The sequence below is a fragment of the Pelodiscus sinensis genome, chromosome 11, assembly GCF_052426305.1.
Source record: "Pelodiscus sinensis isolate ZL-2025 chromosome 11, ASM5242630v1, whole genome shotgun sequence".
NCBI lineage: Eukaryota > Metazoa > Chordata > Testudines > Trionychidae > Pelodiscus > Pelodiscus sinensis.
The window spans coordinates 31,508,575-31,536,497 of record NC_143062.1 but is presented as its reverse complement, the minus strand read 5'-3'; the positions used below and the strand labels follow the sequence as shown (position 1 = coordinate 31,536,497).

At 41.2% G+C, this 27,923-nt stretch overlaps 1 protein-coding gene across 2 annotated transcripts; it reads left to right on the top strand.

Moving 5' to 3' along the window:
* On the top strand, positions 1-27,802 carry RBSN (rabenosyn, RAB effector). 2 transcript variants are annotated; one of them, XM_075938751.2, is made up of 12 exons: positions 1-161; positions 2,892-3,198; positions 10,671-10,814; positions 12,023-12,123; positions 12,867-12,912; positions 13,024-13,185; positions 14,558-14,799; positions 16,020-16,090; positions 21,293-21,379; positions 22,002-22,104; positions 22,535-22,639; positions 24,156-27,802. In XM_075938751.2, exons 2-12 carry the CDS (start codon positions 3,036-3,038, stop codon positions 25,296-25,298), a joined length of 2,367 nt encoding a protein of 788 aa, XP_075794866.1. In that variant the 5' UTR covers positions 1-161; positions 2,892-3,035; the 3' UTR covers positions 25,299-27,802. The 2 variants fall into 2 exon arrangements, with proteins under 2 accessions (XP_075794866.1, XP_075794867.1); XM_075938752.2 differs by lacking the exon at positions 1-161 and adding an exon at positions 922-1,125.
* The last annotated feature ends 121 nt before the right edge of the window (positions 27,803-27,923 follow it).

Here is a 27,923-nt window from a genome sequence, read left to right as displayed (position 1 = left end):
AGTGGCGCCTCGGTCAAGCCCCGCCCCTCCCTGCTGTCCCGGATGAGCCTGCCCATCCCCTCCCATCGCTAGCTCGGCGCTCGGCCTGGGCTCTAGCCCTTAGCGCAGCTGGGCCGGGCCCGCGGCCCGGAGCCGCCGCCTCGCCTCGCCTGGGAGCCGAGGTGAGACCCGCCCCGGGGTGGGCTCGGAATCCGGCCCGCGGGCCTGCGCTCCGCTCCTCGGTTGGGGCGCGCCCCTGGGTCCGCAGGGCGGGGGGATTCCTCTCCTCTCGCGCGGGACAGGGCGGGGCCCTTGTGGGGAGTAAAGGCGGCCCGGCCCTGGAGCGCTGGACCCTCCCCCTTCTGGCAGGGGCAGCCCCCCCCCCCCCCGTCGCAGTGGGGTCGGGGGCGCCGCGGTCCTGATGTTGTTGCCAGAGCTCGGCGGGGCGGGGCGGGGCCGAGCCCGCTCCCCGGGGCGGGGCTCGCAGGCGGCCACACGTTGCTGGCAGAGCTCCCCGGGCGCGTTTCGTAACGGTCGGGGTGTCCCGTGGGCACTTGGACCCTCCCCCATCCAGTTGGGCGTGGCTGGACTGCAGCGCGTCCCCCTCGGTGCTCCCGCCACAGCGCCCCTCTCAGAGCGTCACCTCCGTGGGGCGGGTGGAGGCACCTGTCGCAGGGTTTCCATGCTGACTAGTCTCCCAAGTGCTTCCTAGGAAGCCACTTCGGTGGGTGAAACGTCCCGAACACCTCTTGCAAGTTCCCACGCTCCCCCGAGGTTGACATTAGTCTCTAGGACAGTGTTTCTCAACTCTTTTGTTTTTTATGAAGTGCCCCCTTTAAAAAAAATTATAAGGACCCCCAGTACCTACCGTTTCAGAGGCAACATTTTTTTCTACCCTTGCAATACATTTGTTTCAACAACTTAAATGTAGCCGGGCAGGCGATGAAATTTTTGGGTGTAAGAAGTACACAAATAATAAAGCGGTGTAAAATTTAAAACAAAATTCAGTTTTCTCCAAATTTCAGTTGTGTTGCCGTACCCCGCAGACTTCTCAGACTTCTCTCGAGTACCCCTAAGGCAGGCATGTCCAAAGTCCGGCCCGCGGGCCAATTGCGGCCCGTGTTCCGGTTTAATACGGCCCCACAGGTAATTTGGCAATATCTATCTTTTAAGGCCCCCAACGAATCCATATGTATTGAGATGAATACATTGTAAAATCTCAGTTAATGTCAGTTGGTCTAAATCAGTTATAAATATATTTGGACACAACATGTATACTTGGTGTTATGTTCCTGTTCATATTTTTTGAACTTAAAAGTTGACAGACAACCTTTATTACCAATAATATGTAATGTACTTTACAATGTTCCTGACATATATTTCAGCTTCCTGGATTTTTTTTTCATTTGGACTTCAGATATGAAAGGCAGAGTGATTTAACACCTGTTTAGATTTGTGATCCATGTGATGAAATGAAAAGTATGCCGTTTGCAATAAACTTTGCATAAAATAGTTAATTTGCATTTAATTTTAATGGTTCAAAGAATGTCAGGCAAAATGGTCGGCCCTCACGCATGTTCACTTCATGAAATCTGGCCCTCTTTGAAAAAAGTTTGGACTCCCCTGCCCTAAGGGAACTCATACCAGTGGTTCAGAAACACTGCTATAAAAAATGAACATACAATCCTACAGTAACGCACCCAATAGTTGTATTTTTAGTACAGTGGAGCCCAAAGATCAGTATGGTTTAACTTCATTCATGAAGGTTTATCCTGGACATTCGAGGAAATTGCCCTCTAAAGTATTTACCTGGAATGACCCAAGTATTTTGAGTCAGACTGACCATTTTTATTTACATTTTATTTTCTTTAGCTTTCTTTGTCATTTGTCATATAAGTTTTCTTCCCTAGCAAAGGATCTTATGAGAAACTTGTGTTTTACACCCTCTAACAGAAGTTAAGGGGCTGGGGTATAAAAGGAAGGGTCCACTGAATACTTGAGGGTCTCATGCAATATGTGATATGAGGTGAAGTATGATTTAGTCTAGAGGTCCCAGACTAAATCATGAGTATGTATGTGTACCTCTGCGGGTATACGGAAGTCTTCTAGGCTAGGGCATACATCAACTCATTTAGATATTTACATAGTTTAACAAGGTACATAAAAAACATTAGCAAAGTCTGTACAAACTAAAATTTTATACAGTGACTTGTTTACATGGTTCTATAAGCTATATGCCAAAATGTAAGTACAATATTTATAGTTCAGTTGATTTATTTTATAATTATATGGTAAAAATGAGAAAGTAAGCAATTTTTCAGTAATACAGGTTGAACTGCTCTAGTCCGGCTCATTCTGGTCCAGCAACATCCATGGTCCAGCAAGATTTTATTTAGCCAGATGTCCATTTACTATGGGTGTGGCCAAGTTTCCTGCAGTCCCATGAAGTGTGTTAAAGCCCTCATTCTTGGCTCTAGTGTTCTGTGCTGTTGTTTAATTTATCCCTGAATGTCTTCCAAGAGGCCAGTAAACAGTGGAAGTATTGGTAATACTGTTAGACAGTATTGACCTCCTGTGGTTCAGAAAAACCTCTGGTTTGGCACTGGTCAGATCCCCAGGGTACCAGACTAGAGAGGTTCAACCTGTAGTGTGTTGTGGCACTTTTGTATTTTTGTGTCTGGTTTTGTGTCTGGTTTTGTAAGTCCAGAGATTTTAAGTGAGGTGAAACTTGGGGGTAAGGTTCAGAGTCTTGAATGGGTTATAGTAGTCTGAAAAGGTGAGAGCCACTGCTTTAGTTTCTTCAGTTGTCTGTGGAGCAGTGTTCTAGGAAGTAACTGGATCATTAAAAGATCAGATAGCTACTGAGTTAAACTGTTCATCCTGTTTAAAACTGCACTGTGCATCTTTTTCAGATTGCTGTTTTGCACAAGCTGCAAGGAAGAATGCCACTTGCTCTTTGTTAATTCATCAGACATAATGCTACAGAACAGCATATTGCTGTTCCACTGCTGCTAAGTTTTGGAGGACAACAGTATACCACAAGTGCACAAAGCATCATGGCATCAGGCTACCCTCCTCCATTTGATGACTCTGTGGAAGTGAGAGAGGGTTTTCTCTGTCCCCTGTGCCTGAAGGATCTGCAGTCTTTCTATCAGCTTCAGTCTCATTATGAAGAAGAACACTCAAGTGAGGACAGAGATGTCAAAGGACAGCTCAGAAGTAAGAATCATGACAACAGTTTTAACTTCTGCTGTGTAAAATTATGTACAGTGAAATACAGCCGCTCTCTGAGTTACGAACCAACACTTGGTCCGTAACTTGAACTGTTCGTAACTCAGATCCCATAGAGTTACATGGTGACCATGCTGTTTGTAAGCGCAGATCGCCGTTCGTAACTCGGATCAGCATTTATAACCGCTTTGGTCGTAAGTGCGGATGGTCATAAGTGGAGGTGGCCGTAAGTCGGGGAGCGGCTGTATGTTTGTTGCACTACAGATTCCTAAGAGCATCTCAGCTATAAGTCTCACTTCACTAAAATATTGATTAAAATGAGTTAGAAGTGGGGTTGGTTAATGTGTAAATGGATTTAGGCCAAAGAATTTTTGTACAGTTTCCAACAGAAAGTTTCAATAATGTTTTCTAACTTGGTTTCCTAATTTTAGGCAACTAAATAAGAGGCTTGATTTTCAGATACCTACTTTTAAGCGCCCAAGTTAGAAAATGCAGGTGCTTCACTTTTGTGAGAGTTCTCAGTACATGAAGGATTTATATTATTAGAATTAATAACAGTTATGCTTGCAGTTTCCGTGGACACGATCTCAAAAAATAAATTATGGATTTGTCATTGGAATTGAAGGTGGATAACTTGCACATAATTAAAAGTGGGGTGTGAAATTGACAAGAGCCTTGGCTATATTTATAGTGGATTTAATAATGCTGTTTAGGTAATCTATTTTTGTGATAATAAAAGATTCTTCTTAGCTTTTTGTTCATATACACTTCAGTTGTATGTGTTGAGTAAAATGTTCAGAAACAGTCTTGAGTGTTTTCCTGGACAGTTGCTTGTTTTTCCTTAATCTTGAATTTTTATAATTTTTAACTGTAATTGACAGTGCCCCTTAAAAGGATACTTTGTTTGAATATATGGCTTTTAATCTCAATATTTTTATTTAAAACATTGCTTGTGTTACTCTTAGACCATGTTAGATTATTAAATTAGATTTATCAGACTGAATTTTACTTTTCACCACTTTAGCTGCTCATTTGCTTTTAGCCATTCACTCACTTTTGACAATGAAAGTAGACTTGTGTTCTGCTATCTCAGTAGTGTCCCTTCAATTTAAAATATCTCTGACATTTTCAAATTTTTCTTTAATTTGTATTTTTAAGGATGTTATTTTTATCTGTCTGCTTTGTCATAGTCAATGCTGCCACTTTAAAACATTGCATGGAGCCTGAGATCAGTTCCCAGTTGATCCTGGGTTCCATGCGGTGCTGCTGCTTTGAAATGCTGTGTGCAGCTTGATTCTGGGCTCCCCGGAGCATTTCAAAGTGGCAGCGCCACTTGGAGCCTGGGGTCTGGCTCCAGGTTCCAAGTGACACTGCCGCTTTGTTGAAGTACCCCCTACTATTCTTCCTCCTTGCTGCCTCTTTCTGACAGAGGCAGCAACAGGGGGATGTGACTAGTCAACTAGCCTGTCGATCATCTGATAAGCATTTACTTATCAGATAGTCAACTAGTCGGCTAGTCCTTCACATCTCTACTGATAACAATGAGGAAAATTACAGCAGGTCTCCAATTTGATGTGTATAAATGTGTCATGGGATACATGTTAAACTTTATATGACAAATGATAGAAAAATTATGTGATTGCATACAACTATCTTTAGTAGATATTGAAGTGTGTTATAATATCACTATTGATTTTTCATGTGTTGCATATTATCTGTGTGACAGAGTTATGTCCTGTAATAATTTTTAGAAACTGCAGAAATTAGCTTGATAGGAAATAAATATTTTAAAATGTTGAATTTACTGGAATTTCACAATACAAGAGACTGGGAAGTCTTTAATAAAGATAGTCTATTTATGTAATGTGGTATAAATCAAGGCTGATTTTGTAGAATTATGTAAATAAATTTATGCTTCTGGTGAAGCTACCAAATCCATGACCTGAACCAAATCTGGCCAAAGAGAAGCCTAGTTTCCCTCCCATCAGAGGCAAATAAATAAATAGTGGCCAATAGCCATTGAGTTGAGGCGCCTGCCTGTGGTGGTAAATCAGGCCCCTATGCACAATCATACTGAAACTGTTGAATATACCTGTGAGCAAAACATTCAAGAAGCAACACTGTTGAATTATACTCTAATTGTTTGACTCCGCTTCCTCGAATAAAATAATCTCCACCGATTTTCCTTTCCACTGTTTCCGTGTGCAGATTTGGATTGTGTCTCTATGGCCAGGTCTGTGCTAGGAGACAGTCAAACAAAGATGTGCTATTATAGCTATGTGAATATCGTAGCTGGAGTAGATGTACTTTTTCCAATTTCAGTGGCATAGAATCATAGAGCTGGAAGAGACCTTAGAAGGCCATCAAGTCCAGCCGCCTGCCCAAGGCAGGACCAATCCCAATTAAATCAACCCAGCCAGAGCTTTGTCAAGCCGAGACTTAAACACCTCTAGGGATGGAGACTCCACTACTTCCCTAGGTAACTGATTCCAGTGCTTCACCACCCTCCTAGTGAAACAGTTTTTCCTAATATCCAACCTGGACCTCTCCCACTGCAACTTGAGACCATTGTTCCTTGTTCTGCCATCCATCACTTCTGTGAACAGGCTTTCTCCAGCCTCTTTGGAACCTCCCTTGAGGAAGTTGAAGGCTTCTATCAAATCCCCCCTCACTCTTCTCTTCAGCAGACTAAACAAACCCAAATCCCTCAGCCTCTCCTCGTAGGTCATATGCTCAAAAGCCCCCTAATCATTTTGGTCACCCACTGCTGGACCCTCTCCAATGCATCCACATCCTTCCTGTGGCATCGCCACCACAGGAAAAACTGTCCCATAGACTTCTCTTGCTCCTTGCAACCTAGTGGAGTACTGGAGTGGACAGGGGCCATGATCAGCAGTAAATGTAACAGGTCCTTACTAGACTCTCTAAATCGAATCCTGGGAGATCCATCTCCATAACACTGATCTTTCAATAATTGGAGAAAAGGCCTATGAAAATATTGGAGTAGCAGAAGCTAAGATGTTATTGGGATTGTACCACACCTATCGTAATGCGGATCCTGCTTCATGATTATGGTTACTAGGCCTTTAGTAGTACAAATAATAACCTGCTTCCAGCATTTTGAAAGTACCCACAAGTGCAGGGGTGGGCAGGATAGGATCTGTGGGCTGCATTCAGCCTGCGGCTGCCCTGTTGCTCCACAACCTGATGGACACCTGGGGTTGGGGGGAGCGCACAAAGTCTCCTGCCAGCCATTTTGAACAGTGAGGGAGGGAGATCTCTCTAGGCTGTGCAGGGCGGGGGCGGGGCAAGATACTTCATGCATTCCCCCCACCCCCAGACGCTGATTGGCCTGGGGTCAGGAGAAGCATGTAGAATCTCCTCCCCCCCCCCACCAGGGGCATGAGGCACCTAGAGGGAATCATCAGCTGTTCAAAATGGTTGGTGGTTCTCTTTAGGCAATGGGCACCCCTGTCAGGGCATTGGAGGGGACAAAGACTTTGCATACTGTCCTACCCCCAGGCCAGTCAGGGCCTGGGGAGAGTGGGGGAGCACATGGTCTGCTCCCCCCCACCAAGGGCATGCCACACCTAGAGAGAACAGCCCCCTTCTACCTAAGACCCAGCCCCTTCTGCCTGAGGCCCTGCCCCTTTCAGGGGTGTCCACAACTACTTCTAAAATTTGTGAAGTGGATGCCCTGCAAAAATTATTGCCTGCTCCTGCTCTAGCGTACTCTTGCTTAAAAGACCTTTGGACTTCTTATAGTACCTTTCACCTGCAGGTTTCAGTGGTCTTTACAAACAAAATTAATACACATTGATATTAGCCACATGTTGGCCTTGGCTGATAGTTAAGTTATTCTGGATGTCTTAATGAAGAGAAATAATTTTTATTTTGTATAATTTATAAATGTCAAAAGTGGCCTAAATTATGCTAGTACAGATTTGTGATACAGCATAGGTAATGGCTGGAAAGTTGATGGCTTCTGTCTATCAATAGAAGCAGCCCCCCGATTTGTGGTGCACATTTAGTTGTTGCCAAGAGCCATGGAATAAATTTGGTGCCACGCTTCAGTAGTAATTAGGAATGAAGCATGTCTACAGGCAGGTTTTGGTGTTGGGACTTCTGAGTTGTGTTCATAACTCTGTAACTGACTCTGGGAAAGTAATTTTCTGTGCCTCAGTTCAACCATCTGTCAAATGGGGCTAATCATACTTGTGACTTCAACCTACATGGGTTAAGTCTTAATGTTTGCATAAAGGGCTTTGGGATCCTTGGAAGCAAAGTACTTTAGAAGGGCGAAATATAATGACTGCTAACAGATGGATAAATATGACTCTTGTTTAGTTTAAACCAGTAAATGTGGGACTGTCTGCACCCAATTCACTGCAAATGTGAGCTGTTGCATGTTAGCAGTACAGGCAGTCCCCGAGTTACGCGGATCCGACTTATGTCGGATCCGCAGTTACGAACGGGTCCCTCTCCCTGGTCTCCAGCAGACGCGTCTGGGCTATCTGCTTCCCGCGTGTTCCACCGCTTTGCTCCCCGTCCTTCTGGTCTGCAGACCAGGGCGACGGGGAGCAAAGCAGAGCAAAGTGGCGGAACATGCGGGCAGCGGACAGTCCAGACGCGTCTGGGCTGTCTGCTGCCCGCGTGTTCCGCCGCTTTGCTCCCCGTCCTTCTGGTCTGCAGACCAGGGGGACGGGGAGCAAAGCAGAGCAAAGCGGCGGAGTCCGAGGGCAGCAGGACAGCCACGGCGCGTCTGGGCTGTCCCGCTGCCCCCGTGCTCCGTGGCTTTGCTCCAGACGCCTGTGGTACAGCAGCTGGGGCGCTGCTGGTTGGTCCTGTAGCGCCACTCTGGGCGCTACTGGACCAACCTGGCAGCACCCCAGCTGCTCTGCCCCAGGCGTCCTGATTCAGCCACTGCTGGTCAGTTTCAGCAGTGGCTGAATCAGGACGCCTGGGGCAGAGCAGCTGGGGTGCTGCTGGGTTGGTCCAGTAGCGCCGAGGAGCGGCGGCGCTACTGGACCAACCCAGCAGCACCCCAGCTGCTCTGCCCCAGGCATCCCCAAGTCAGCCACTGCTGAAACTGACCAGTGGCTGACTACAGGAAGCCCCTGCCCCGGGCTTCCTGGAATCAGCCGCTGATCAGTTTTAGCAGCAGCTGACTTGGGGATGCTTGGGGTTCTTAAGTTGAATCTGTATGCAAGTCAGAACTGGCATCCAGATTCAGCCGCTGTTGAAACTGATCAATTTCAGCAGCGGCTGAATCTGGACGCCAGTTCCGACTTACATACAGATTCAACTTAAGAACAAACCTACAGTCCCTATCTTGTACGTAACCAGGGGACTGCCTGTATCTTAATAACAGGCTGCTTACCCGCTCTTTAATAGCTGCTAAGTAAATCAGACTTGTTTCATGTTTATAAAATGTTCTCCTATCTACTACTTTGTTCAACGTTTTAATTTCACAAATCGCTTGAAAAATAAGTCTTTGTCAGGGTACACTGTATTCCTGTGAATTGTTGATAATTGCAAAGATGGTTTAACTGGCACATTAATATTCCCACTAGGTTGAGCCAAGTAAGAGAATTTGACCAATATTAACATAGTACTTACAGCGCTTTTCAACTTCAGAGTTCTTTTCATTCAGCTGATTAATTCTTATAACATCCCCATGAGTAGTTAAGTATTCCCATATCTCTACAGTGGGGGAAGCCAGAACAGAATACTAAAATGCCTTGTCAGTACCGTTGGGGCAAATATTGCAATAAAGATGAAGATTCAGGAGTTTCAGACTTTGCTTGCTCCACTAGATTATGCCCCTCTCTCAATAACATTCATCTCACGTGAGGTAGTCTGGTAGAATGCATTGATATTTCAAAGATGTTCACTATTAGCAGTATTTTAAAATGTCTTTCTGCTTGTGGGCTTTTTTGTGTGTGAAATTACAAAGAATGTAGCTAAGTTCTGCAAAGCAGTACTATTTATTAACAGAGTATTTGAAAATAATTGTACTTCACTGAAGGTACTTGTACATTCAAGTGGCTGCTTTACTAATGTTTAAAGAAGAAAATCAGGTATTTGCTGATCATGATTGTGTAGCTTTCTTTAGGGTTGGCTCAATAAGTTGACTCTGGATAGGATTCCCTCCCTTAGGCCTCAATCTGCAAAGTGCTGAATTCCCATAGCTCCTTCAGAAATCACTGGGAATTGAGCGGTACTCAGCACTTATAAGATGTGCTCCGCTTTGCAGGATTGAATCCCTGCAGTGATGTTGCAGTCAACAATTCTCTATTTTAAATTAATTTATTTGCCTAATAATTTTGTCATAAAACACTGGTACTGGTGCCAAGTATCTGTAACTTGGGATTGGCAACAGGAGTTGTGGATGCTAAACATCTCTTCATATCCAGCCTCATCACTGTCTGACATATGTATGGGGATGCTTTGTGGTTCTGTATAGGGATGTTCAATAGTAGTTAATTGAATCCTCATGAATTCTTATCGATTAGTTGACTGTTCTATAGTCCCCCAGGGGGGGGCCAGCAGACAGTGCATTCTGGCCTCACTCCCAAGGAGCCTTCTGCCACTCTACGCCGCTGCCTCTGTATTGGACGCAGCAGTGTGGGATGCCAGTAGGGTTGCTAGCTGTCCAGTTTTCACCTGGACAGTCCGGTAATTGAGTCTTCTGTTCGGTAAAAAACAAAAAATACCAGTCTGATTTTCCCTGGCGGGGGCAGGGGAAACACAGAAATTTAAAGGTGCAGCGACTTTTTTTTTTATGCTCAACAAGTTTGGTCCCCTACCCCCGCCCCTTTTTTGTGTTTTGGTTTTTTTTGCTCAACCAATTTTTTTCCCTGGCATGTTTGGGATTTTTTTGTGAAGGTATCTGGCAACCCTAGATGCCAGGCAGGAGCTGGTCTGCGAGGAGTGCCAGTTGAAAAACAAGCTCCCCTTGTGGATCAGCTGCCTGTTGTCCTGTGCTGCTGCTTCTGATAAAGAGGCAGCAGTGCGGTGGTAGCAGCAGCTTCTGTCTGGGGTGGGGTCTGAGATTCCGGACCTGGTGTGAGTTGAAATTAAACCGGACTGCCTTTCTGCACGCCTGGCTCCTAATACACTTTAAATACAGAGCTACAGTGGGGGTAGGTCCCAGACCCATTGCAAGCCAGGACTGAGCCTGGCTTCTGGCCACCCTGCTAAAAAAATTACTGGGGGGGGGAGAGATGGAGGGGAGGGAAATGCATGTAAAAACAACCCTATAAGCTTTTGTTTATCGTTTAATCGACTACGCTATTACATCTCTAGTTTTGTACACCAGGCCAGCCTATTTTTATGAAGGAGCAAAAATACTATTTTAAAGGGAATTGGTTTATACTAAATGATCAAATGATGTTTATAGGGGCTTCAGATGACACACATTCAGGAGCTGATTGCTTAGTGTTTGATCTGTTTTTCAGATCTAGTCCAAAAGGCCAAAAAAGCAAAGAAGAAGCTGCTGAAACGCGAAGGCGATGACCGAACTGATACTGGGACTCAGGAGCGATATGAATCTTTCAGCTATGGTGGAGTAGATCCATATATGTGGGAGCCCCAAGAACTGGGTAAGGAAACAGGAAAGCCATGTGTGATGGGACAGATTTTCTGGTAACACTCAGTACAATCCAATTGATTTCAGTGGAGTTGCACAGATTGTAAATTCATAGATTTTGGTGGATGGTGTAGAGAGGTGATGCTTTGTGTATTTTTTTATTAAACTAAGGCAATTGGGTAATATTTTAGAAAACAGATGTTACTATGTCCTTGAAACACACAGCACGGATTTGGAGTATGGGTTGGAGGGTGTCTTGTACCCAGTATCCTGTTATGGTTACAGTTCCCAAGGGCACTCTTGCTGTTGGGTCTGGGATGAAAACCCAAAGGGACTGGTGACAAACCTACACCTCTGAAACTGTCCCTCTGATCTGCTACAGTTTTACAGTGTATTGTACTATTAAGTTAGGATTATTTTTGTCTACAGAGAGACCTATATTTTGTACATGGTTCTTGGCTTGCACTAGTATGAGGAGGTGAAGCCATAGATGCTGTTACAGGTTTATAAACAAATATTTGTAATGTAACCTCAGCATTGATTTTTTTGCTCCATCTGTAGCGTTGCAGGAAAAAAATCATCGTGTCATGATTTGTCCATATCTCTTGGAATAAAATATGAATCAGTAGCAAAGAAACATCTTGAGCAATGCTGAATTGCACTTTTCTTGAAGTGATTATGAAATGTTGATATCTCTCTCGTGCGTGTGTGTGTGTGTGTCTCTCTCTCTCCCCCTCCCTCCCTCCCTCCCTCCCCCCAATTTGAAATCCTTGCAGGGGGAAAAAAGGAAATGAGAAATCTGAAGGAGGAATTACAGCAGCACTCATTTTTAATATTAAAATTTGACAGCTTTGCTCCCAATTCCAGCAATAATCAGCAAATGAAAAGGAAGTAACTCTTGAAAAGTAATACATTTAGTAAGCTATTGTTGACTGGTAATAGAGATCAAGAGGGTAATCGCAAGAGTTGTGTTGCTTTTTCTGTCTTTAAAGTAATTATTGTAATTTTAGAAATAAAGTGCTCTGTTTATCACTAAAACCAGCCTACAGATAAGAGGTGTAATTTACATTTATATTCAAGGCTTCTAATCTCTCTCTAAAATTCCATTTGAACCTGAGTAGCAAACAATGTGAAAAGAGATTAAAGTTTCCTTTGAATCTGACATTTACAAGGTTATGTGATGGAATCTGGAGATTTTCCTAATCTGTTTTGTCTCACCAGGTGCCATGAGGAGCCATATTTCTGATTTCAAGAAACACCGAGCAGCCAGGATTGATCATTATGTTGTTGAAGTCAATAAATTAATAATCAGGTTAGAGAAGGTAAGTTGGTTACTTCTAAATTATTCCTGTGAATGTATGGAAGACTGGATGTAAAATCCTTGTTTGCATCTAAAATGTGCATGATTTGTGCAATGCCCATGCTGTTTCAGAAATGTTGGAGATTTAACCATAAATATTTGGTTTCCTATACAGTCTTCTTTTTGGCTCTCATTTTCCTGTGTGTCTTGCACTTGGCCAAATCCTGGTCCATTTTTAATTAATGCCCCTCTTCTGTGTTAAGAACTTCTATTTATCTGTGGGCTAAGCATCATCTCTTTTATTATTTTCTTCTAGTTTTGCAGTGCTAAGCTCCTTCCTCATACTGTCTGTTTCTTTTTTGCATTTAATCTTTTATTATTCATATTTTCTTGTGGGTCTTGTTTCATGGCTCTAGTTTATTTCTGTCTTTTCATAGAAACAGTGATATAATGGGTGCTGTAGGAAGAATACACAGGCTCTTGTAAACAATCTGTTGTATTCATTATATTCATGGGGTTAGTGTGAGCTCCTCAGGTCAGGCATCTGGCTTATGTATATCATGTACTGTTTACCGTAGTGTTGATGTAGAAATAATGGGAAAGTGCAGGTTGCTGTAAAGGAGAGAGTACCTTTTTAGTACACAAGAGAATTCTGTCAAGGCTGAGAGGTCCAAGTTGTTAAAAATGCCATTCCTGAGGCCTGTAAATATTGTCTTAGTTAACCTGAAGTTGACCTGATTAACTTCTCTGTGTTTCCTTTTCCAGCTTACATCATTTGATAGAACAAATACAGAGCCAGCTAAAGTAAGAGGTTGGTACAGGCTTACATCAAACTAGCTTTGCTGATGCTTCACACCAGCAGATAATGGATTTCATAGTTGTTCTATGGTCAGTTTTTGTGTGTATGTTTCCCCATGAACAGCTATAGAGAAGTCTGTTGTGCCTTGGGTCAATGATCAGGATGTACCATTCTGCCCTGACTGTGGCAACAAATTCAGCATTCGGAACAGACGTCACCATTGCCGCCTTTGCGGGTCCATCATGTGCAAGAAATGTATGGAGCTTGTCGGCCTTCCGTTGGCGAGTGAGTACAGTGGGCAGATGTGAGTCACACCTCTCCTCCTCTTTAACAACAGCTACTAAAGATGTTGAGCTTTTTCAGTCTGAGCTGCTTGTCTGTTGGCATCAAAAGTTCCTGTCCATGATTCTCCTCTTGGCTTTCCCACGATTTCTCAGAATGGCACAGTAGAATTTCTTGAATATTAGTACTCTTCATTCCTGTAACACCTTTCATCCAAGGAGGTCAAAAATGTTTTATAAACATGAATGCAGTAAGTCTTACTGCAGGCTAGATAAGTGTAAAACCTAGGTAAACTGAGGACTAGAATCCAGATTTCTTGATTCCAAGGAATTTGCTCTGACAGTGACACCATAACTTTTTTTAGCAGCTACAGCACCTGATAACTTTGGTTAAAGAGGACAGATGGTTGTTGCAGACCTTATATGTTCCTTTGCTAGCACTTAAGAGAGCAGTACAAGGAAAACAGATGGATAGTATTATGAAACATTTAGCTATCAAAGTTGTAATGAACTCATTAACATGACTGAGAGAAATACTATCCTCCCTTTTATTAATTAAATATTGACGATTAGTCCATAAAATCACTTGATCAGCATTGTTCTTGATCATACATGTCAGTTTATTTTCCTGTATGTCTTCAGGCACATGCCATATAGGTCCAGAGAGGATGCCCCATTACTTTAATTAGGAATATTAAAATAATCTTGATAATTGTTAATTGTATGTGTGAGTCTTACAACTCAAGGTCCTCACCTATCCAATTAGCTGCCTTTGCTTGCTTACAGTAGGTGGATGTAGGACATCCCAGTAGCTAGTTCCTGCCTCCCTAATAAGTTGTTTTCCTTTATGAAATTTGTAGAACATGTGTATTTGTTTGGACCCAATGGGTGGATACATCTAGATTACATCCCTCTTTCGACAGAGGGACGTAAATTAGGCACTTCAAAATTGCAAATGAAGCTGGGACTTGATTTTCCTGTGCTTCATTTGCATAATCACATAATGGTGTTCTTTCGAAAAAGCGCTCTTTTGAAGGTAAAACCGCGGACTAGACGCGATTCTTTCGAAAAGGGAAGGCTTTTTTGAAAGATCCTATAATCCTTGTTTACAAGTTCTTTCGAAAAAGCCTTCCCTTTTCAAAGAACCATGTCTAGTCTGCGGTTTTACCTTCAAAAGAGCGCTTTTTCGAAAACGTCATTATGTGATTATGCAAATGAAGCACGGGAAATTCAAGTCACGGCTTCATTTGCAATTTTGAAGTGCCTAACTTATATCCCTCTGTCGAAAGAGGGATGTAATCTAGACATAGCCAATGAGAGAGTAGAATATTCATTGCCTTTTGGGCATTACAGAATCTTTTGTGTGTGACTTTCAGGCAAACTCACCAGTGCCAGCAAAGAGGCCCTGGCCTCTCATATTAGTCCAAACTCCTCACCTAACAGTATCCATGGCTCCCGTCGTGGCAGCATTAGCAGTGTAAGCAGTGTGAGCTCAGTTCTGGATGACAAGGACGATGACAGAATCCGCTGCTGTAGGCACTGTAAAGACACCCTACTCAAAAGAGAGCAACAAATTGATGAGAGAGAATACACACCGGATATTGTGAAACTCTATGAGGTAAAATAAAATCTAGTACCTGTTCGGGGGGGCGGGGTATATGGAGGATGGTATGGAACTATACATAGGAAATGTTCACCACTTGGTCCATGATTTATTCTTCCTCACTGATGTTCCATGTCTGAACTGTTTATTGTACACCTTACTAGGAAAAGGGAATGCAGGGTGGTGGTGTCTGTCCACTAGCTCTGGGATAAGAATGTCTGTAGGACTGTATAATAATTGGTTCCTTGTCTCTAACCTGATGATGAAGCATCTCACTTTGTGACCTGCTTTATCTAATCATCTAGAATCAGTAGTTTTGAGGTGACTCCCAAATTAACATAAGAACATAAGAACGGCCGTACTGGGTCAGACCAAAGGTCCATCTAGCCCAGTAGCCTGTCTGCCAACAGTGGCCAGCGCCAAGTGCCCCGGAGGAGGTGGACCGAAGACAATGATCAAGCGATTTGTCTCGTGCCATCCATCTCCAGCCTCTGACAAACAGAAGCCAGGGATACCATTCTGGTCTTCCTCAGCTGGGTTGCTCATAAAATCCATTTTTTAAATATGTGTGTGTGTACATATTTGTATGTCTGCACTACATTGATGGATTGTACAGAATCTTGATGTTTTTAACTGTTGCTTGTATGGGACCTGGAGGGCAGTTGGACAGGATGGCCCAGGAAATTAGTAATAGGATATAACCCTCTTTCAGTTCTAGATTATGGGTTCAAATACAGTCCAAGCCAATAATGACTGAAAGCCATAATATCATGGCTATTTAGTGGTGTCTATAAAATGAATTAATGGGTTTTAGTTCAGTTCACAGTGGCTAACTGTGAATATCATACATTGGAACACCAGAGTTAGCACTAATTGGTTCTCTTATCAGCAATCTTAGCAGAGAGGCCAAGGACTGAAGAAGTCATGATGACAGATATACTTCATCCATCTTAGAAATGGTCTCTTAACTTGGTTCAGTAGTGGGGCAGTGAATGAAAACTTGCTGTGCTACTGCATATGCTGCATTTGTTGTGTGCATGAATAGAGGACCTCATTGTCTTAGGTAGTCAATTTGATAGTATTCGTTACCACTGAATTCTCACATGCATGTGCATATGCCCCAGATGAAGGGCTTAGACCAGACACATGGCTGGATTTTTATGTGAGGAGAGTATTTGTATAGCTAACATGGGAGAACTGCATTTTAATCTCTTGATTTTGATTACTTAAACAAGAAACTCCGACTTTGCATGGAGAAGGTTGACCAGAAGGCTCCACAATACATAAAGATGGCAGAATCATTAAAGTAAGCCTGTGTGATTTTTTTCTTGCATGTCTTTTTTTTTTCTTCCCTAAAATGCTGATTTTAATACAAAGTCTACAGTAATGAAAACTGGCAAGCTGTTCTCTGTTGATTTGAGGACAGCCAAATATTAGACACTGAGATTTCATTATATCCAAATATAGGACACTGCTCAGTGGCTGAAGCTAAGCTAGTAAATGGGAATGTCCTAAATTATTAAAGCATATCTTACAGTTGACAGAAGTTTCATCTTTGGCTTAATTCTGGTAAGATTTCAAATGACACTGTGAAATGTCTGAAGCTAAATATAAATATCTCATCTAGGTGACACTGAGAGATATTTTACATCATGTTGACGTACAGTGTTTTAAACTATTACATGTTTGTGGAAACGAGGGAAGGGTGTTAGATAGAAGGTTTGATTTGGTGGATGTTTATGATGCAGTACAAGTGATGTTCTGGCCTTATATAAGTTAGTGGAAGTTTAGCCACTGACTTGCAAGGATGGCAGTTTTTCTGCCTGCGAAGTCTGCATAGTTAGTACTTTATAGACAAGTACAATACATTCTGTCCCAAAGGGCTTTGACTCGAGGCTAGCTATGAGAAAGGAAGAGCTCCTGTACTATGTGAGAGGAGATCTCTGCACAGTGTATGTTCAGTATTAGGACCTGAGTTATTTCAGTCAATAGCAGTGGTATCAGGGAATGACAGTGCATGTTTTGTTCAGCATTGGCTCTGCATTGGAAATTGAACTGAAAATAAAAGGTATAAAGGTGTTTTCTGAAGGAGAAGGAAGCTGTATGCAAATGGGTTCAGGGAGACCATTTAGTGAAGGGGCAAAGTGTGGTGGTATTAAGTAAGGCTCCCTTTTCAATTATTTGAATCCATGTTACTTGGTACAGTATGCTATCTTTGCTGCTCTGAAGACTTTAGAGGATTACTGTAGTAAAAGTATGCTGTTATTGCAGAGCTCCCAGGACCTGGCTTGATCTGGGACTTAGCCGGGCTGTCTCCGTTGTCGTCCCGCTCCCCCCCCCCCCCCGGCTCCTAAAATACTTTTTCCTGCTGAGCTGCAGTGGGAGTAGTTGCTGGACCCAGCATGAGCTGGGACTGAGTGCTATCCCTTATAGATTAATCATGTAGTTGACAAAAACTGTACTACACAATTAAGGAATTAAATGCTTCTTAGCATCCCTAATAACTAGATGAGCATATCAGGGTTTTGCTCCCAAATACAGTGTTGCTACATGGGAGTCATCTTTTTGACTCTCTTGTCTTTGTAAAGAGCATTGGGACCCTCAGCTGACCGGCTGTATAGTACTACAGTGTGCTGATTATAATACTCTCTCCCTACTTAACTACTATAAAATTTAAAAACCAAATGAATGAATTTATCATATCAATAGGCATTTCCAGGAGCTTCTCTCGGGACATATTCTCTCTGATTTTGTGTATCTCTCATGTTTAGACTTTTCGCAAGGCTGTATTTGTATTCTCTGGTGGTACATATTAGATGTAAAGTATAGGGTAAACCTCACTAACTTGTGCTAATGACTGAAGACCCTTTTTGGAGCCTAGAATTTTTGCAAATTAGCAAATAAATTCACAAAGGCACTGACAAATCAAGGCTACTATGTCACTGTGTACTCAGTATTTTTAAATTTTGGCAAGCATAGTTGTATAATTTAATAATATAGTATAGCAATCACACCTAAAATAGTGTGGGCACTTTCCAGACATAAAGTGATGCAAATTTAATTATTTATACTTATAATACATACTAAACATTTAATTCTAATTCTAAAAAATGAATTTCAATAAAGAGATCTTGCTGGGGCATCAACAATAGTGCGTGTGTGCGTGCGTGCGCGTGCTGCCTCCAACTGATATCTCTATGGGATAGTGGCCCCGATCCAAAAAAGGTTCCCCACTCCTGCTGTAAACTCTTCTGTGAAATATTAGCATTCACAAATTAACCATTGTCTTCACTTTTGTAAATAAGAAATTTGTTTTCACTTGAGTTTAACATATAACACTCATCCTGAAATCTTATTAGCTGCAGTAGTCTTTTTATCTGACAGAAGAGATAGAATCATAGAATAATAGGACTGGAAAGGACCTCAAGAGGTCATCAAGTCCAGCCCCCCGCCCTCAAGGCAGGACCAAGCACCATCTACACCATCCCTGACAGATGTCTATCTAACCTGTTCTTAAATATCTCCAGAGAGGGAGATTCCACCACCTCCCTTGGCAATTTATTCCAATATTTGACCACCCTGACAGTTAGGAATTTTTTCCTAATGTCCAATCTAAACCTCCCCTGCTGCACTTTAAGCCCATTACTCCTTGTCCTGTCCTCAGAAACCAAGAGGAACAAATTTTCTCCTTCCTCCTTGTGACACCCTTTTAGATATTTGAAAACCGCTATCATGTCCCCCCTTAATCTTCTTTTTTCCAAACTAAACAAGCCCAGTTCATGAAGCCTGGCTTCATAGGTCATGTTCTCTAGACCTTTAATCATTCTTGTCGCTCTTCTCTGTACCCTTTCCAATTTCTCCACATCTTTCTTGAAATGTGGCGCCCAGAACTGGACACAGTACTCCAGCTGAGGCCTAACTAGTGCAGAGTAGAGCGGCAGAATGCCTTCACGAGTTTTGCTTACAACACACCTGTTGATACAACCTAGAATCATATTTGCTTTTTTTGCAACAGCGTCACACTGTTGACTCATATTCAACTTGTGGTCCACTATGACCCCTAGATCCCTTTCTGCCATGCTCCTTCCTAGACAGTCGCTTCCCATCTTGTATGTATGGAACGGATTGTTCCTTCCTAAGTGGAGCACTTTGCATTTCTCTTTATTAAACCTCATCCTGTTTACCTCTGACCATTTCTCTAACTTGCTAAGGTCATTTTGAATTATTTCCCTATCCTCCAAAGAAGTCGCAACCCCACCCAGTTTGTTATCATCTGCAAACTTAATAAGTGTACTCTCTATCCCAATATCTACATCATTGATGAAGATATTGAACAGTACGGGTCCCAAAACAGACCCTTCAGGAACTCCACTTGTTATCCCTTTCCAGCAGGATTTAGAACCGTTAACAACAACTCTGACTACAGTTATCCAGCCAATTATGCACCCACCTTATCGTGGCCCTATCTAAGTTATATTTGCCTAGTTTATCAATAAGAATATCATGCGAGACCATATCAAATGCCTTACTAAAGTCTAGGTATAGGACATCCACCGCTTCTCCCTTATCCACAAGGCTCGTTATCTTATCAAAGAAAGCTATCAGATTAGTTTGGCATGACTTGTTCTTCACAAACCCATGCTGGCTATTCCCTATCACTTTATTACCTTCCAAGTGTTTGCATATGATTTCCTTAATTACCTGCTCCATTATCTTCCCTGGGACAGACGTTAAACTGACCGGTCTATAGTTTCCTGGGTTGTTCTTATTCCCCTTTTTATAGATGGGCACAATATTTGCCCTTTTCCAGTCTTCTGGAATCTCCCCTGTCTGCCATGATTTTTCAAAGATCATAGCTAAAGGCTCAGATACCTCCTCTATCAGCTCCTTGAGTATCCTGGGATGCATTTCATCAGGACCTGGTGACTTGCTGACATCTAACTTTCCTAAGTGATTTTTAACTTGTTCTTTGTGTATCCTATCTTCTAAACTTACCCTCTCTCTGCTTGTATTCACTACGTTAGGCACACCTCCAGACTTCTCGGTGAAGACCGAAACAAAGAAGTCATTGAGCATCTCCGCCATTTCCAAGTTTCCTGTTACTGCTTCTCCCTCCTCACTAAGCAGTGGGCCTACCCTGTCCTTGGTCTTCCTCTTGCTTTTAATGTATTTATAAAAGGTCTTCTTGTTTCCCTTTATGCCTGTAGCTAGTTTGATCTCATTTTGTGCCTTTGCCTTTCTAATCTTGCCCCTGCATTCCCGTGTTGCTTGCCTATATTCATCCTTTGTTAGTTGTCCTAGTTTCCATTTTTTATATGACTCCTTTTTTATTTTGAGATCGTGCAAGATCTCCTTGTTAAGCCAAGCTGGTCTTTTGCCATATTTTCTATCTTTCCTACACAGCGGAATTGTTTGCTTTTGGGCCCTTAACAACGTCCCTTTGAAATACTTCTAACTCTCCTCAGTTGTTTTTCCCTTCAGTCTTGCTTCCCATGGGACCTTACCTACAAGTTCTCTGAGCTTATCAAAATCTGCCTTCCTGAAATCCATTACCTCAATTGTGCTGGTCTCCCTTCTACCTTTCCTTAAGATCATGAACTCTATTATTTCGTGATCACTGTCCCCTATACTGTCTTCCACTTTCAAGTTCTCAACTAGTTCCTCCCTATTTGTTAAAACCAAATCCAGAACAGCTTCTCCTCTGGTAGCTTTTTCAACCTTCTGAAACAGAAAGTTGTCTCCAATGCAGTCCAGAAACTTATTGGATAGCCTGTGCCTCGCTGTGTTAGTTTCCCAACATATGTCGGGATAGTTGAAGTCCCCCATCACCACCAAATCTTGGGCTTTGGATAGTTTTGTTAATTGTTTAAAAAAGGCCTCATCCACCTCTTCCACCTGGCTAGGTGGCCTGTAGTAGACTCCTAGCATGATATCACCCTCGTTTTTTACCCCTTTTAGCTTAACCCAGAGACTCTCTACACAGCTATCTCCTACATTCATCTCCACTTCAGTCCAAGTGTGTACATTTTTAATATACAAGGCAACCCCTCCTCCCTTTTTCCCTGTCTGTCCTTCCTGAGAAAGCCGTACCCTTCCATACCAACATTCCAATCATGCGTCCCATCCCACCAGGTTTCTGTAGTACCAATGATATCATAGTTGTATTTATTGGTTAGCAATTCCAGTTCTTCCTGCTTATTACCCATACTTCTCGCATTTGTATATAGGCATCTAAGATACTGATTTGATCTTGCCTCCCTGTTGTGCCCTGACCCTCCTTTCTCCTTGCCATTATAGGCCGTAGTCCCCCCCATTTCCAACCCATCTCCCAGTCCCGCACATGCAGCACTTACCTGTGGGCTTTGCTCACCTGCCCCCGACAAACCTAGTTTAAAGCCCTCCTCACATTAACAGGAGGCCTTTTGATATTTCTTAACATTGCATAGACTGCTGTTGACAGGACACAACAGTGTAAGTGAAGATAAGTGTTTTTTTCTTTCTGTCTTAGTGCTGGAGAGACAACCTACAATCTTGAACATGCTAATGACCTGAGGGTGGAAGTGCAGAAAGTGTATGAGTTAATAGATGCTTTAAGGTAAGGAATAAATAGTTGAGAGAGGTTTTTGTAACTATTTAGTGGATGGGCTAAATCAGAGACACAATTACCTGAGATTGAAATGTACTGTACTTAATTTAACCAAACAAAGAAAAATGGAAAATCACCTAATACAGTTTGAGTGAGAATATGTAAAGACAAACAAAAAAAACCCCAATCCTGTTAAGGCATGAATCAGCTATGTCCACAGTACCTCTGTCTACAATACAGGGACACAGGCAACTTCATTTGCAGTTTAAAAAATAAGTTTAAATAATATTCCTGTCTCCTTATCAATATTTTGTGGTTTTATAAGCTCACTCGGTAATTTATAATATTTGTTTCTCCTCTTACTGTGTAAGATAGACTTATGTGGGAAATTCACTATAGTGAAAGTGACTATACATAAAGTGCTGCTAAAGGCATGTATTAAGCAAATTGAACAATATTTTTCTGTAATTTTTTTCAGTCATCTTGGGTAACTCTTGTGGCAATATATTTTAAAAATCATGCTTTAATGTAGTTTGACAGTGTCTCTAACATCTGGATCTTGTTTTGAATTTTGCTTACTCTGGGCCCTTATTTTTGTATTAATTCACTGTATGTGTGTGTTTTGATTCAGTAAGAAGATTTTGACACTAGGCTTGAATGAAGAACCCCAACCTCATCCCAAAACTCTACAACTTCAGAGAATGATTAGATACTCAGCTACCCTTTTTGTACAGGTAAATAAAGCACAGGTTGCACGTATGTGAATCTTTTGCTGTATTATCTTCAAAAGCAAAAATTGGAACCATGACTAGACTCAAATTACGTGTTGGAGAAGAATAATGCTTTAGGCTATTTAAATGGTGAATATCATGCAATCTGACCTAATGAGTCCTTTAAGGCTTTTCCCTGGCATGAAGATAACTTGTGTTGAAGACATAGTACTATATGCTTATGCAGCATGTTTAAATGCCTTTCTTGGTGTGACAGCATATTTTGTGTATTTAGTTTTATCAGGGGCTTGAAACTTTGTTGAGCATTGATTTGTGGTACAGAAAAGTTGAGACACTGCAGTAGATCATCTTATTTAATGGTTTCTGTTCTTGAGTAGGCTAACAGTCTGCAGTTTGTTGGCAACATTATTTTACTAATTATACTCTTCCCTAGGAAAAATTGTTGGGTTTGATGTCCTTGCCAACCAAAGACAAGTATGAAGAACTGAAAGAGAAAAGAAAACAGGAGATTGATAGAAAATTGTACATGGAAAGACAGGTGAGGGTGTAGATCTCGCTTTAGCTGTGTTGGAGCTTTTTCGTGCAGTCACTCATATTCATATATATATATATATATATATATATATATATATATATATATATATATATATATAATATGTTCATTTAGTACTCCATTGTCCCTCAATGTAGGTGAGTAACTGTCTGCAGGACTGGATTTTGTGTGTCGTTAGCCTTTCAGGAACTGTCCCATTTCTATATGGATACATCTTGAAGGAGGTTGTGATATTCCCTGGGGGGAGACAGGCCATGCCTTGTGAGGGGGGGAAAAAAGAGTCATTAGCTAAAAGAGGGCTGGGTATGTCTGGGGGTAGGAATGGAAGAACGAGAACCCTTTGCTTCAGTTCAGTGCATTTCCCTGAAGAACACACTTGCCCTCTGTTCTAAGATTTTATATATACTTTGATACAATTTCTGTAGGTTTCATTGCATTTATGACCCCTTTAAATTAGTATTCCATTACAAGATCATCTGTTACAGAGGGGCTTGGGCAGTGTAATACTCAAATCAAATTAGGATTGCTCTTTGCACTGTCTCATCAGGCATATTTTTCACTAAGTGCACACAACCTTCAGTGAAGAGGATGACTGTTGTGCACTTCATATAATATCACTACCACTAGTGTAGAGCAGGAGAGGTTTAATGTAGGGAACTCGGGTGCGATTTCAGTTGATTTGTGAAACTAATAATAAACTCAAGGAAAAGCATTGCAAACTCAGACATCTTCTGAAGTGTGGTGATCACTTCTCTCTGGGATGGGGTGGGGAGCATCATTCTGGATCATCATTAATGATCCAGAATGGTTTCCATGGAATTGGCCTTCTGACGTCATTGCGAGTATCTGCTGGATCTGAACTGTGGTTGTTTTTAAGGATGGGAAGAGGTACTTTAACTTCCTTAACTAACAGGCTGTCAGTGTTTGAAGAACAGTATATTCCAGATAATAAAAGTACTGCCTCAGGCATAACTAGAAAATGTTTGTAACAGTCTGACTTTAGTTTTTGGGTGGAATTATGTAGATTTTAAATTGTGGCTCTGAGTTTTGTCCCATTAGATCAACACAGAACATAAAGTTGACATGAAGACAAGTTTGAGCCCTGTGTATTCCTTCTATTGTAGTAGAAATGGGTAAAATCTGTTATGCTGTATCCATAATCTAAATAATTTGAGTCAGAACAAAAGTGCTGTAATCCTCCCTTTTTGAGAGATTTTTGTGCATGTCGCCGCATTCTGTAAAGGATGCTGTAATTTAAAAAAAAATAATTAAAATATTTCATTTCTGATGGCGTAACCTTCAAATAGTGCACACTGATTTTTTTTAAATAGGCTGTTTTTTCAGAAAGGGGGGAAAGGGACTGGATACAAATGCATTTTATAAACTGCATAAAATATGTTGTAATCTCAGATGTTGTAACTACTGTATATAGGTACAGAAATTTTAGGCAAAAGTGGGAGTTTAAGCTAATAGGTCTCTGTTTAAATCTTCTCTCTGCTAGGCAACACTAGAAACACAGAGAAGACTAGAGGAAAGGCAGAAAGATTTGGCTTCCAGATCTACAACTGCATCCAATGGTGAGGTCCCTTATCCAAAGAGAGGCACAGTAAAGAAATCTGAAGGTTGGTTACCTACATCCAGCTCACCTCGCCAAAGGGAAATAGCAGATCCACTTCTTCAGCAGATTGACAATATTACATCCTTTATTAAACAAGCAAAGGCAGCTAATCGTTTAGATGAGGTCCGTATGTTGCAAGAGAACCTGCGACAGCTTCAAGATGAATATGATCAGCAGCAAACTCTGAAAGCTATTGAGCTTTCTAAAAGGCAGGCAGAGGAGGAAGAGATGCAGAGGGAGCAGCTTCAGGTCCTTCGTGAGAAGGAGTGGGAAAGGGAGCAACATAAAGCAATGTCTCTACACTCAAGGACACGTTCTCTCGACTTCAGAGAAGAGAAGCAACACCAGCATGACTCTGGAAAAGAAAACCTCAACCAGATAGCACATGCATTGGACTTAGATATCACTCAGATCAAAAGCAGCCCAAGTTCTAAAACACCTTCTCCAGGTGCTATCCAGCAAAAGCTAACTAAAGAGAACTCAGTCTTCCCAATTAAATCCAGAGAAGCTCCACAGTACATCAGAGAGACAGACCAAAACCAGACAGTTTTCCTAAACCCTTTTGAAGATGAGGCAGATACTAGTCCAGCAGAAAACCCTGCTAACACAATAGCTGACCACAGTTCTCAGGTGGTGTCTTTGACCACCAAAGCCTTGCACAGTGATAAAAAAGAATATAATCCATTTGAAGATGAGGAAGATCAGCAAACAAAGGGGGCAACTGTTTGTGCTCCAGCTCCCGTTGAAGATAATGGAAATCCATTTCAAAAGTCTGTGAATCATCAGAATTCTGGCAATCCATTTGAAAAGTTGTCTTCTACCAATCCCTTTGAAGTTGATGATGATGAAATCTCAGGAGAAGACATTATAGAAGAAGAACTCCTTCTCCAACAGATTGATAATATCAAGGCATATATATTTGATGCCAAACACAGCGGAAGGATGGATGAGGTGGAAGTACTGACAGAGAATTTAAAGGAACTGAAGTGCACACTAGCAAAGCAGAAAGAGAAATCCAACAGCTGAAGCAATAATATGTCCACATAAATATAATTTTATAGTTCACTGTTACTGCTGATGGATGACGCAGATAGAATTAAAAAAAAAAAAAGGAGCACAGGTTACAAGAGGGAACGATGAAAAGAATGTTGAATTTTGTGTTATGCACTTTCATTTAGGTGTTTTCCCCACTATTCAGATTTGGAGAATAAAACTGACTATGCTAATACTATTACATTATTCTCAAACATTTGATAATGCAGACTTTGAATAGTATGAACTCTGTCACAACACCATTGTTTAAATTGCTGATCATCATCAGAGGTTTATTTCTGGGCAAAATGGCAAAGTGCTAATAGGGGAAAAAAGAGGATTCAAAAATACCTGTGATGCAGACATCAGTCTCTTTCCTTTTTTGCTTTGGTTGCAATATTATAGGTCAGCCTTTAAAACTGGACTTCTATTAATAAGAGACCAATGCTGCTTTCTAAAATTTTTTAGCACAAATGTTTCCCCTGAAAATAACAGTGCAAGTTGTGATACAAGGAAGTGCTGTTAAAAAGCAGGCTGCTATGATTGAGCTGCACAGTATAAAAGATACAAATCAATATGCGCAATGCAAATATGTAAAGGGATTTTTAGAGATTTAAAAACAAATTTGATAACTGATCTCATAAGTGTTTGAATTTTTTTAAATAAACTAAAAAGCTGTGGATGCTGCCATTTCACTTCCCAATACCTGTGTTTTTAGCTGCCACCATTGTGCTGGCCATAAAACACAGAATAAAAGTAGAGGGAACTGAGCTGTTCGGAAGTGAATTGTTTGTATAAAAATAATCTAACTTCCTTTTTAGAGGAAAAAAGTAGCAGAACCCAGTGCAAAATAAAAGTAAGGTAAAACCATCAAATTCCTAATTACTTTTTTGGAACCTGCACATTCCTTTGTAACTTCTGGGTGACAGAATGATCATGTGCGTATTGTTTGTGAGACTGGAACCCTGTTTACATAGCACTTAGGAAAAGCTTGTTTGCAATGGAGAAGCTGAAAACCACTAAACTGGAATTTTGTGAAAATGTTGGAGGACAAAGTTTGTGGCTATGAAATGCCTTTCAGTACACTATTTGATTCACTTTTTAAAAGATGCATTGATACAAATTCACAATCAAACTTGATTGCCTTACATAAAATAAGGTTGGATGTGTTTTAAGCTCAAAGTATGAGCCTTTATTAGGATCCACGTGAATGAAGGACATCACTTTTGAAGTGTGTGTGCCCAACGTTGGTCACCTAAGCCTTTATTTAGGTAACAGTTTGCTTCAGTGGAAGATGCATGTACCCGGATCTCTGAAAAATCAAGCCACTTTTGTTTTCTAAATCTAGATTTACATGCTTCACTTCAGGCACGTTTGAAAGTTTTGGCTTAACCATGTGTGTGTAATTTTAGATGAAATAGAGATCAGTGAATATGAAAATGCAAACAGTTGTGACAGCACAATGCTTTTTGTAAATAAGTTACTTACACCTCAAATATTAAGAGGCATATGTTACTTCCTGAAAGACAAAATTAAGCTTTTTAAGCTTTGTTTCATTCTGAACAAAAATCACTAGCGTACAGCTAGTCATGCATTCCTTCCCCAAAATATTAAAATTTCCTTTTGTGAATTTTATATCATAACTGATTAAATAAATCATTATTTAAAGCAGTCACATGTGGAAGATCCTGTGTTTCTTTAAGTATCTAATAGTACCCAGAGCTTTCTGCTGCAAATTGAGCATTTACTGATTGTATTATTTAAAAGATGCTTGAATATGAATGCCATAAGCCTCTCCAATCAGACCTGATTGAGCCCTTTACCTGTGCTGTCCACTCAGTAAACTCCACCCCAAATAATGTTTTTGCAAAAATATGAAAAAAGTATCAGGTTGCAGGGACATATAACACCTCTTGAAAAATGCATGTGATCCTAGTGCCAGATTAATGAAGGCAGGTGAGGTGCATGTCTCAGTAGCTCTAAGATTAATCAAAGTATGGAATTAAAAACATTTTAAAAGCCTTAAAAGTTTAGCATTTATTCATTTAGGCAAAACTGTTTCCTGTACCAAAACAGAACTGCTCGTAGGCAGCAATCCAAAATTTATCTTGTCAATTTAAAAATAAAAAATGGTTTGGTGGCTTCAGCTTTTTACACTGGGAGACAAGATGAAAAGTATGTTCCCTTATCCTGCATTGTGTTTTACAGTCTAATACACTAAAGTATAGTATTGTATATGTAACTATGTATTTTACAAGCAGTTAAGATGCTAGTGTACCTCATGATCTCAATCAATGTTAAATGTAATAGACTAGAACTTTTTATAACAGTAAAGGTGATCTCCAAAGTGAAAACCTTACATCTGTGTGTGGACTGCTGTGGAGATTACATTATAAAGCAGAAGACAGCTTATTGTCCATTAACTAACATTGATATGTTAAACTTGCACGCACTACTCTATACTGAAAATTTGTAAAGAAATAAAAATGACATGCTTATTTTGGTGTGTGTGTGTGTGTGTGTGCAGTAGTTGGAAAATGCTTTTCACTGTGGGTCTAGAGCCAAATAGGATCTGATAGGGGCCACCATTATAAGTGTGCAATAGCAGGGGAATTTTAA

What these genes read in the sequence shown, in the direction of transcription:
- RBSN (XM_075938751.2), top strand. Translation starts at nt 3,036, where the DNA reads ATGGCATCAGGCTACCCTCCTCCATTTGATGACTCTGTGGAAGTGAGA. An exon ending in AAGATGGCAGAATCATTAAA is followed by an intron (nt 16,091 to 21,292) that starts GTAAGCCTGTGT and finishes TTTCTGTCTTAG; the next exon opens with TGCTGGAGAGACAACCTACA. An exon ending in GAGTTAATAGATGCTTTAAG is followed by an intron (nt 21,380 to 22,001) that starts GTAAGGAATAAA and finishes GTTTTGATTCAG; the next exon opens with TAAGAAGATTTTGACACTAG.